The sequence below is a fragment of the Montipora capricornis genome, chromosome 12 (genome assembly GCF_036669925.1).
Source record: "Montipora capricornis isolate CH-2021 chromosome 12, ASM3666992v2, whole genome shotgun sequence".
NCBI lineage: Eukaryota > Metazoa > Cnidaria > Anthozoa > Scleractinia > Acroporidae > Montipora > Montipora capricornis.
Window position 1 is genome coordinate 22,709,985 of NC_090894.1, and position 12,500 is coordinate 22,722,484.

General features: G+C 38.5%; 1 protein-coding gene and 1 pseudogene across 1 annotated transcript; one reads left to right on the top strand and one right to left on the bottom strand.

Moving 5' to 3' along the window:
- The first annotated feature begins 1,123 nt into the window (after positions 1 to 1,123).
- Positions 1,124 to 7,738, top strand: LOC138027921 (outer membrane lipoprotein Blc-like). The gene is made up of 4 exons (XM_068875541.1): positions 1,124 to 1,309; positions 3,309 to 3,372; positions 4,645 to 4,806; positions 7,274 to 7,738. The coding sequence occupies exons 1-4, from the start codon at positions 1,199 to 1,201 to the stop codon at positions 7,561 to 7,563; spliced, it is 627 nt and encodes a 208-aa protein (XP_068731642.1). The 5' UTR covers positions 1,124 to 1,198; the 3' UTR covers positions 7,564 to 7,738.
- Positions 7,739 to 10,124: 2,386 nt separating this feature from the next.
- Positions 10,125 to 12,500, bottom strand: part of LOC138027920 (uncharacterized) — an 8,430-nt pseudogene continuing 6,054 nt past the window's right edge.

Genomic DNA, 12,500 nt, shown 5'->3' on the forward strand with positions numbered 1-12,500 from the left:
TACTTTTCGCTCGCATACTTCTCTTCTAAATTAGCTTTCGTACAAATCTCAAAAGGTTAGTCCTTTCCAAGTGCCAATTGGTGTACCAAATACCATCAACTACCCTGTACGCATTTTGTAGAATTCTTTTCTACTCCTTTCATCTACCTTTTGCTGTGTAATCATTTAAATGGTCCAACACCAATCCTTTGGGAATTAATTTATTAAAGAGCACTCATCTGATTCAAATCAGACCATATGGCATGGCAAGTTTTGACATAGGTTGGGCAAGTCCAGAGACTTTGAAAAATATAATTTCTTTTACAAAATCACGTCTAAGTTGTTTTGTCTACATATTAAAAAAATAACATATTTTAGAAAACCTCATCAACGTGATAAATAAGCTAGTTGTCGGCTGTCGACTCGGGAACATCACGGTTTGTCAAATTTGGTACATTTAATTAGGTCACGTTTCAAAGTAAAGGACGTGCCAAAGAAATGACCTGTTCTACGGTCTTTCCAGGCATCATCCTCTTCCCATGTATTTCTTTCTCTTCTTTTTCAGCTTGAAGTTCCTTCCCTTTGCCTTCTGAAATTCCGGGGTTCTATTTCAAAATTGCCTGGAAAGTGTCACAGTTTGAGTCCCAAAAACAATTTGAAAAATTAACACTTGTTTAGTCTGAAAAATTGATCTTTGAACGTGTTTCGGAAAACAAGTAAAAGGGCCGTGACTGTAGTGTTTTGTTTATCACCAACTGTAAACGCAAATCTGGACACCTAGAGTACGTTCGATCGGTAAATCCGGTTTTAGATCTCAAAATCTGGATCTTCAGATTTCCAATCGAACACAATCTGAAAACGGGTTTTGTCGCGGATTCCACTAATTGAAATCTTTCCTGGCATGGATTTCCAATTGACGAATCCGTTTTCAGATTTTGTATTCGACTGGAAATTCGAAGAACCAGATTTTAAGATGTAAATCCGGATTTCCCAATCGAACGCACTCCTACTTTCTTAGGAGACTAACCACGCCCATAATCAGGCTAATTGCTTCGGCGTGCAAAGGTTACCATCGGCGAGAGTTGTGACAAAAAACACATTTTAAACACGTGATTAAGGAGTCGTGTATAAAAAGCCCCCCTTGTTTAAATTTCTCATATTATGCGAGTCGTCTCCTTAGAACCTTGTTTATTGCAAGTGGTCATCTGAAGATATCGCTATGAGAGTAGCAGCTTTTCTCTTTTTCGCGCTGGTAGGCTGGAACGAAGCTTTCGGAATCGACACAGTTCCTCAATTGAATATGTCACAGTATATTGGTCGCTGGTATCAGGTATTACATAACTTGCATAACCCATCGTGCTAGGTACAAATCTCTCCAGCATTTAGATTAGGAACCTTAGATCTACAACGGGGACGTCAACGAAAAGTTTGCAATTTTAAATTTTTTTGTCTTTAGTCCAATTCGTCGAACTTCTATAAACTACTCGAACTATTTAGGAACTGAAGTGGGAGGAAAGGTTACCGTGGTGAAACCAGGCGAAAAAAAATTCGTCGTTATGTGCTCAAGTTGTCCCCAGAGCTTGAGATTTGGGCATTTCACCTCGTAGCTTTGCAGAGAATTAAACAGAAATGTACAAATTTTCACACCGCAAGTGCAGAGCGATTGTTTTTGTATACAACGGCGATGTTAACAACAGGGTCACTTCAAAATAGAACTTTGTATTATCATAGGTCTTCAGCGATTATTCCATCTAGTTTACGTCGTAAAATGTGGGCGAAGTATCCTAAAATAAATTGGGTATGAGCGGTTTTAGAACAAAAATAAAGAATGCAGGGTTCACATCCGTACCTCACGTTGTCGTGAAAACCTCAAATTTGGTGATATCATGTTGATGTGATGAAGAGTGACGCAGAGTAATGCAAAGATATGACCTAAAATGCGTGCTGCACGTGCAGAGCGATTACTTTTCTCTTATAATATTCTTGTTTAATTTGTACCGTTGTCGTTGCCCGTAGTTGTTTATAAAAACTCTTCTTCTTTCTACGAGGCAAAAGTAAATGAATTGGTGTATCATAACTGATTTGAGCAAAAATATTTCAAGATAAGGCATTTTGACCGTGTTTTCACGGCAGCTGTTGTCTCGCTTAACATTCCTGAAAGTGGTTTGTTTGCAGACTTCGTTAATTAAGCGACTTTAAAATGATACGTGTTTTTACCGGTAAGATTAAATGAGGAGAGAGCACGTGCAATTACACTAAAAATAATAATCAAAATAGCACGCCTGTTGTCTTAACGATTCGAATAACCGCAAGCGACTCCTCATTGGCTGAAAGTAATTGCCAACTCTGTTAAGCTGCCTGGTTTACTGGTTTAAATTTAATGAGAATTCTATTGAAATTTGCCGACTCACTTAACTTTAAGCGATTTGGTAAAAGGGCTGTTTTCACGGAATTTTCGGTTGTCATTCGCTAAGCGACCTGAAAAACCGCTCGTGAAAACACGGCTACAGAGGCGTATTTCTTGTTGCGACCGGACAATAGCGAGAAACGGCGGCTGCTGGGCAGTCAACGACACGCCCAGAATACGAAGTCCAAAAAATCGTTTTGCGCCTGATGATATAAAAAATGTCGATTTATGAAAACAAACCACCATGACAAACTCGGGGAAAATACGACTCTCTCATCCGTTTGTCAACATAAAGAGTCATGTGGTGGATTTTGAAATAAACGTGAATCACGTCAATGTCACATGTCATTCAGGAAGTTACTCAGCCTATTTCTGCACGGCTAAGTGCAGTTTTTCAACCATTTATTGTTCGGTGTTCGAAGTATTAGGAAAAATACTTAGTCAACACCGAAGATAAGCTTTAACGTTTTTGTTGTTGTTGTCGAGTGTTCTCTTCAAATTTTGCTATCTTGTAAGGCCACATTAGGAGGCCACACCCCAAATGGCCTTTCGTAGCTAGAAAACGCTTTTTTCACTCATCATTGAAACAAAAATAAAGGTTAAAAATCGCAAGGGATTTCACAGCTCGGGTATTCAATATCTTGCCAAGCATGGCATGCAATTCACTAAAGCAAAGAACTGCAATAATTTTTCTATTGCCGGCTCATTTTACATGTAAATTTTCGAATGTAAACAAGGTTTCAACCAAGGTGTTTCGCCACAAACACAGTTCTATACGTAGCCAGAGGTAGGGCCCAAGGTCATTGTTAAACAAAGCAACTAGCCTTGGCTCGTGTTTATAAAGGAGTGTTCAGACAATGTAGCCATTTTTCAACCTCACAAGTGTTGTTAATTGATTTGTTGTTTCTTTCGGTTTTGTCAGATGTACAGTGACAAAATTGTTCTCGAAAGCTTTCAGCGTAATGCAGTTTGCGTGACAGCGGATTGTAAGTAAAATTAAAAGTAAAGATGATAATAATAATAATAATGATAATAATAATAATTTGTTGGATCAAGTCGTTGTTCTACCGCTAGAGCTTCAAGCCTGGACAGGCCCAGGAATCACAAAAGCTGACCGAGTGTAGGACGTTTTCAATCAACCTCTAGAGACACGAATAAACAATAGAGAAATGTGCGACTTCTGGTGGACGAACAAAAGAGGCTTACGAGAGGTCTCTGGTTTTTGTCGACCAACATGGCGCCGATGACGTCACGTGAAAACCTCTCATATAAGATGGTTTTCACATTACGTCATCCTGCCGTTGGTGGACGAAAACAAAATATTTCTCAGTGGCTCTTTTTTTCTTTTTCGTCCTTCAGCAAATTTCTCATTAAATCATTGTTATCCGTGTCTCTAGAGATTGGTTGCGAACCATCTATTAATTTCGGAGGTCATGGAAACCACTCTGTTTCCTGCAGACCCCATGCTCAACGCAAACGCTCAGACTTCCTGAAGTGCCCAATGGACGCTATCAGAATTTTTTGATGAACATACTTAAAAGCTTAAGATGAGTAATTAATCAAGGCTCAGTGGGGCAGTAATAGTGGTTAACTAAATATATTATAATGCATGATGAAAAGGTTGTGTAAAGTAGTATAATTTACTTCAAAAAATTGCCCATTTTTATCGCTTTTCTGGCATGACCGCAAGGTCATTTTCACACTAACTAAAGGCTGAATAACTTTCTCCGGAGGATAAGTCATTCTCCGTCAGTTTCAATACTACAAAGATTTCAGTATTTCCCTTCGTAACTGTGAATATGCACCTTCCAAGAAGATCTAGTTGAAAGGTGTGTAAGAATATTTTGACCAACCTTTAACGTGAAGTATATTTAAAACTCTGGACATTGACTTATATCCACTGGATAAAGTTATCCGGCCCTTAAATAACTGGCCTGACCAATACGGCGTCGTCCTTGAAACAACGACGTCAAAGAGCTAATGATAGATTTCAAACATGCAGTTTTCATCATAAGATGGTCTACTATGCCGGGGGATTTGGTCTCTTGCCTCTATTTCTTGCCCATCCATTCTATATGCCTCCTTCACCAGAAGAAGACAGCAATGGGCTCTTGTCCAAACCACAGTGCTCAGCATTTAATTCAAGTAATCGTGATCGTTTGCGCCGATTTCGTCGCCTGCAGTCCCGATGACAAAAGTTCTTCATGTTATTGGAAACAAAATGCTAAAAAAATTCATTCCTTTTTTTCTCATTTCAGATACTCTTCGAAAAGACGGCAAAATTGGCGTGCTGAACAGTGAAAGACTCTATACTGAGAGAGGGGAGGGTAAAAATATAACAGGATATGTTTACCTAAAAGACACAAAACAACCAGGAAAACTCACACTTCATTTGGACGGAGTACCCCTTGACACTCCATGTAAGTTAAATTGTAAAATGCAATAGCTATCATTGGTGTTAATCGATAACCGGTATAGAGCGTTTTCACATGACGTCACGGCTGCCATTTTGGTGTTCCAAAACAAAGAAACGGCGGCCATGTTGGTGTTCCAAACTAATCCTCTGGGAATTGAACTCTATTTTTATGCAATTAGTTTCCTTTGTTTCATCAAATTAGCATTCATTTTAGGGTGCGTTCGACTGACCCTATTCAGCTCTATTCCGGAATAAGGATAGCTGGAGTAATGATTTAAACGGTATGCCTAGCGTTTTGAAGCAACAAGGATAATAAAGATATGTTTAAAATAACATTTAGCAGTTGCTGGACAGTTTTAATGTGAATCTCCGTAAAAACGAAGGATTTCTAACTTCTATTCCATGTATTCCTATTTCGGAATACGCTCAATATAACGCACCCTTAGTCAAGTGAGTGAAAACGCTCTATTCCCGCACTTCGTTCAACTTCTACAATATGGGCGCAGCAGCGACGACAGCTACGGGAACGACAACACCTCAAAACATAATCATTGATTGAAAGAGGAAAAATAACTGTGCTGCACGTGTGGCAAACATTTTAGCACATATTTTTATGGTACTGAGCCCAACAACGACGCGAAATCACTAACTCGGGACTTGAAAGTGGTACTATGACGAAAATCGCATCTTTCCAATCTAAGCCATTTTGAAACATAAACAAGTAGTCTGCGTGAGAAGAAAAACGCTGTTTACTTTTTTCAAATATCTCTTTTCGTTCCAGAGATATTAGAGTTTTTAAAATATGCAAATTAGCCAAGTGATGACGTCATACACCCAACCAAATTTTGTTCATATATGATAAAAAGAAATATCTTAGCCAATTTGTATCAGAAATTTTTGCAGTAAGATTCTACTAAATGTTCTCCACAATATGAGCTTAACAGTTCTGTTACCATGGCATCATACTGGGTTCCAGACCTCCCCCATATTAAAAGCTTTTCTGGCCACCTTTGGCGTTCCATTTGGATATTTGCTAACAGCACTTCATATGCATGATCCAGCAAGCATATAAATATGTTAGCTCGAGTTTGTGGCCTTGTTTTAACATTTTTCAAGCTAAAAATCACTAACATATTGAAATCAAGTGGGTGGGGACTGGAAAAGAGTGAGTTGCTATGGGAACAGAATTTTTTACAGCCATAGGTGTGTTTCCTGTAGAACTATTAGACTACCAAGTTTCAATGGTCTGCGCTACAAATTGGCCAAGATAGCTCTATTTATATACTCAATATAATATTGGGTTGATTGTATGACATCATCAGTCATCTCATTTGCATATTTTACCCATTTTTCAAACTTAAATATCTCCGGAACTAATGAAGATATTTGCAAACGGTAAATGGCGTTTTTGTTCTTTCATGGAATTCTATGTGATATACTCAAAAAATCAAGGGTTAAAAATTTGATCACAGTACCACTTTAAGATCTACGACGCCGACGTCGACGCAACCTTGTTCCCAGGGTTCTCTCCTACTAGAGAAACCTGTGAACGAGGTTGACGTTGACGTCGATGAAGACGTCAATTCAAAACATAACTTTGCAATATCGCCATATCTTGGACACGTCGTAAATTGTGGACAAAGTATTCTAAAAATAAATAGGTAAGAGCGGTTTCAGAGTGAAATAGAGTAAAAATAGAGAATGGAAGATTCACATTTGTGCGCTATCGTTGTCGTCAAAACCTCAAATTTGGTGACATCACGTCGTTGTTGGGCAGGGCACCACAATGATATGTTCTAAATGCGTGCCGTAAGTGCAGCACGATTATTTTTCCTCTTTTAACAAATGATATTATTATACATTGGTGTCACCAGCTCACTATATTTCATTGGTTGTATAGTGTCGTACTTCCTATAGTTTTTTGTGCCAAATCCATTGTTATCTTTGTTCGTTCTATTGTTCTTTTGGCCAATCCTGAAGACCGTTCAATGAGATACGACACAATCCCCAGAAAAAAGTGCTTTTTTTCTGATTAATCTCGATTTTTTTTCCTGCATATCATTGATGAGTAATCACATGATTTATCTGTGAACTAGCAATTTTTTTCAAAGACTACAAATTGCAGTCTCCCTACGGGCTAGTGAAATGTTATTCGTCTTTGAAAAAAATTAGCAGTCATTACAAAGTGCACTGGAAATCATGCGATTACCTAAACAAATACACTTCTTCGTTGCCCCAAAACAAAATTACAAAATAGTGGGAAATTAAGAACAACATTTTCATCGGGAAAAGTCCAGATTCATACGGGTACCATACCAGCTCGAATGCCAGTGATCGCAGCATAGAATCCTTACAGTTTTTGATAATCTTCCCAAGGCATATTAAGAACGCTTCATGGTGTTTGAAAGAAATTTTTATTTGGCCACGAGATAACCAGACTATTTTGATCAGCTTCTGGTTTCTCTCAACAGACTGGGTGGTGAAGCTTGGTCCGGTATCGAAGACGGGAAAAAATCTGTACCAGTACTCCATCGTCTCCGACAGCATGCAGATCCAGTTGTACGTTCTTGCTAGAGATGTGGACTCTTTCAAAAGCCTGTATGACGAGGAAGTGAAAAGCTGGCTTGCAAACCATGGATTTAATCGCTTCTACAATAAACCTGTTCCCGTCCTTCAGAACGACAATTGTCTCTATCCAAAAACGAGGGCATCCCCATTTCAGTCGCATATGGAATTCTCAGGCCAGGAGAATTGGCCATAGGATGAAATTCCCTATATCACTGCTATCAAACATTTTACTGATTCTACGCTGCAGCTAACAGTTTGATATACAGGAATCATTTCAATGCAAATTTCGAAGCTATGATCACTTTTTTTCGTAAAGTCGGTGTGTCATGAAATCGTACCTACACAAATAAATAACATATTTTGCAAAACGAGGTGTGCACGGGTGATACTCTGCCATGGAAAGGTCGTGCCGGATGGACATGAACGGTCCTTTTCAAGTGTATTAAGCTTTGACCAACCTAATTATCATGCACAAAATTATTTGAAGGAAAGCATTTGTCCATATGTCCATGAAACTTAGAACAAAGTATGTAATCGGCGTTCTTCTTAATTTGCCAAAATGTTTTGCATCACATTTTGGGGGTAGGGGGTAGGGGGCGAGGGTAGGGGATGAGAGGTATAGGGGTGAAGGCTACAATAGCTGAAACAACCCAAACCTTTGAAAAAATGCTGCTTTGAAGACAACCAAAGGACAAGCCAAGTTTTCTTTTAATACAACGAAGAAAGAAGAGAGAAAGAGAGAGAGAAAATTACTAGAAAGCAGGCGACGAGCGATGCTCAACTTGAAAGAGAGCGACAAGCAAGAGAAAACGGGCGAAATGTAATATCAGTAACAAACAACGAGAGAGCGAGAGAGCGCCCCAAGAAGTCTCTGCATACGAGCCAGAAGGCCTATCAAACTGGAGCTTATCCCGGTTTCCATGGCATGAAGCGACTAGGAGTATTTCTACTCCCCCTCCCCAGCATTAAATTCGCCGGTACCCATTTATACACTTAGTTGGAGAGAGGCACCTTGAGAGTAAAGTGTCTTGCCCAAGAACACATGCAACACAATGTCCCCGACAAGGACCCGAACCCGGACCACTCGATCCGGAGTCGAGCACACCAACCATAAGACACCGCGCCTCCCACAGAACCCCAATAACGAGACGAAATAATTTTGACGAGCAGCGGAAGATTAGGTGATTTCACATCGCTTCTATGCAGAGTACCGCGAAAATGTGCGCTTCGCCTCTTCCTCTCCGGCTCTTCTTTCAACCAATATTATTATTTTTCGTGGCGTTTTTGTTGACGCAGCCTCGACGTTTCTTAAAATACCTAATAAATCCTCGAGTCCATCAATGGACCCAGCCTGTGAACAACATATGTATGTCCTCTTAAAATATGCTCGAAAAGCGTGTTACAAAAATGTGAAATTTATTCACCTTTCTCTTTGAGATAATTAATTACATTCGATGTGAAATTAAAGTCTGAATTTCAATATCTTTAGTCTGATACATATTTGTTTCGATTTTTATGCATGCATTTCTCAGTGGATTTTTTAATTCTCTTTCTTTGAAGAAGAATTTCATCCTGTCGTGGGGACGGGAAAGGGGAGACTCTTACACACGAACACATTCTTATGACCAGGGTCCCGTTTCTCGAAAGTCACGAAAACTTTTCGGGCCCGAAAAGCCATTTGTGAACCTGCCAACCGCTTGTTCAGGAAAGCCGATCTTTTAAAATGTTTTCAAGACAACAAAAAGCAAACTGGCTGTGAAGTTTGACGACTTAAATCCTCTCCGTTCTTGAGATACAGAGGGAATTGTGACACCCGAAAAACGGGCCCCAGAATCGTTGACGTTCCGATCCAATCAACTTTTTGAGCAGTCAATAGCTTTCGGGATGGATTAGAGACCATTGGTCAAGGCCATTTTCTATACATGCAAATTTAATCTTCAAAATTCATTAATAATTCATGAGCGAAACACACGAGCGTTTCATTCTTGGGCTGCCAGATCCACTTAAAGCCCGCGCTATAACGTTGCAGCGGTAGATTTTGAGATGAGTCCGCTGGTCGTAATTGTGTTTTTCGTTCCATCACGTGGGAGCAAAGTTTTTCGTTGTGCGGTTACGTCCCCGCATTTTTTTGGCTATTTCTTATAACTTTCGACGGTATGTGTGTCGAATGTGCTGAAAAGGTCATCGTCGGAAACAGCCCGATATACTGGTAAGTTCTGTTTTTCCTGTTGTATTGAAAACTTTAATAGTTAGCAGTTTCTTCTCGACGTTTTACCGAAGCATGATTTCGCGCCTGACAGTCTTTGTCTACGTGTTGTTCGCAATCGCTCAAAATTGATAGGGTTGCCTCAGTCCAATTTTACGTTGAAAAGTCTTATTGTTTTCAACAGAGTGCGTTTGTCGAGTGGAAATGTTTATATTGGATCTTTTTCACCAGTGAAATGGTTCAGAAGTAGATTTTATGGAAGGTGACAGGAAGGATCCGTCCAGAACGACACTCGTTTCTCATTCTCCTAGCTCCGCTCATCAAGGAATGCTGTCCATTAGCCCATGCACTCAAAAGAAGATTACACACCTGGTTTCAGTTTGCACCAATCTCGATTGTATGAGAGTGGATTTTTTTGTCAGTATTTGCAAGACGACTTCGAGGTTTTATCGCGTTATGGTTTCGTATAACACACTAGATACGGCGGTACTGACTGTTGGCGCTTTCCACCAACCTAGCGGAGAACTTTGACAGTTGCCTCAGGTTAGTTTTTATTTTTTTGTGTAGTTTATTTGTTTCATTGATGAAATATTATGACGATTATTTAACAACGGACCTATGAGCATTAAACGGTTAACTCAAAGGTCATGGTACTCTATTTACGATATTAAATTCTTGACAGGACAACGTCAAGGGCTAGGGGTAGATTGTTCATTCTACACTGTCATATTTAAATGTGTCGAACTTCACTGTAAGTTAAATTGATCAACAGATTCTCGAGCTGTCATTTGCGAATATTTCGATCAAGTGTTCTCCTTTTGTCAGACATTTTTTTGACCACAAATTTCCCGCTCTTTATTTGATGCTGTGTCGACCGGTCGCGTCCTCAAAAAGCGCGGGAATTTTCCCCTCCGTGTTTTACATTTTCCGGCTCAATGGTTACGACTTGTTTTGTTTCTTAATTAACTTGCGGAATGCCAAAACAAAGGTAGTGCATTTAATTGTCGGGTTTTGTTTTGTTTTGCTTTTAATAAATGTTATTTTCAAGGCAATTGGCTTCAGTTGCTAGCTAAATATATTCGTTTTTCTATGTTTGAAGAAGCAAAGTTCGTCGTCCGAAATTTTCAAAACCGAGAGGTGTTGTTTGGCCAGAAGAAAACGAGGAGGAGAAAAGGTACATGTACCTTGCTTTCGCCAATTCAGTTTTCCAGATTTGATTTTATCATTAGAAAAGGAAACACTTAAGGAATTTTTGGTCTTCAAAAATTAATACATTTCAGAAGCCCAGAGGAAAAACGAAAACAAGAGGAAGAAGAATTGAGAAGAAGGGAAGAGTTAAAGGAAAGACTGGAAAGAGAAAGGATAAAGAAATTAACCAAAAAAAAGAAAATAAATTTATGAAATTTTATTTGTCAAATGACAATAAATTTGTAAACAACTGATCCACACAGCTGTAACTGTGGGTTATTGTGTTCTCTCCCAAAATAATTGGCCCCTTACAAGCCATACAACCATTCATAAGTTAAAGCAATTACCCATAGCCAGTACAAAACTCTGAAAAACTTGGTTTTGGTTTTATATCTGATTTGTTGAGAAAGTGGTGCAAGTATTTTTATGCCAATCTTTATAGCTCGACGCACTTAGTGTAACTACCCAACAAACTTTTTCACCAGTTTGTTGGCTCTGTATCTTGCCGCAAACACCATAACTTTGTTTACAAATAAGATTAACAGTTTCGTGGTGGTGTTTTTAACATTGGAAAGGCTCTCTGGTTGGCTATTAAACTTGTAAAAAAGTTTGTTGGGTGGCTGCACCAAGGCATGTTGCACTACAAGCAAAGGAATGAAAAACTTAAGTAATTGCAAATTACTTTCCTCACTCAAGGGAATGTTATCGGTACTTCACTGGGATTTGTTCAACTTGTTAAGATTACTTGTACAATGTTGATCAAAATAAAAAGTGCAATTTTATTCCCAGACAAAAATGTGCTATAAAGCCTCCAATGAGATCTTTTTATACACATTTGCATGACACCTAATTTTTCCATATTAAAAACAGTCTTTTGCGCCATGATACAACTGCCTTCAGGTTTTAATAAGATGACAATATAGAACAATTTACATGCTTATTTCAACTAACAATTTCATTTAATTGTCTATAGTTTGTATCTCTTATTTAATGCTGATATTAATATAATTTTAAAATAGCAGTAACAACTGCAGTAAACAAGGACACTAGGTTCATAAAGCTTCATAGCTGTACACGTAATGTAAACATCCTACAATAACGTTAAACAATACTGTGGTATTTACAATATTTACATAATTATAATACCAATGAAGAAGCACTGCATAACATTAGACTCTAGGGTGCTACTATGGTCCTGTGCAGACAACTACATTTTCTTATTTCCGTACGTTACTTAATGGCTATCAAAATAAGAATGCCTTACATGTAAATGTTTAATGTTAACTTAGGTGCCAAACCAGTTAGTGGCAATTTCTCTAAATAAGAGCAATGGGTTTGATTGTGTGATACTATACCCCTAGGCCCTACAAGGTGTAAGGGAAATTTGTTTTCTATACTACTGCAGTTTTCTGTTACAAGATGTGTTAACATTTATGACCTACAAAAATTACACAAATCCATAATGGTCACATCTTGATGTGAATTTTGTGAAAGCACTGAATGATGTGGATGGAACTTATTTTATGGAGCAGACTAAACTAGGCTTCTTGTATATGATGCATGATTTACTAATTTGAAGAGTAATCCTTGGTAAAAGGTTTTGAGAAAATTATGTTATAGAACCAATGTAGTATTTGTAAATAGTATTGTTTTGTATTCTTGTGTTTGTGCCATTTCATGTTATTGTATTGTGTGACTTACATTGCACTTGTTTATTTACATGTATGGGAGACAGT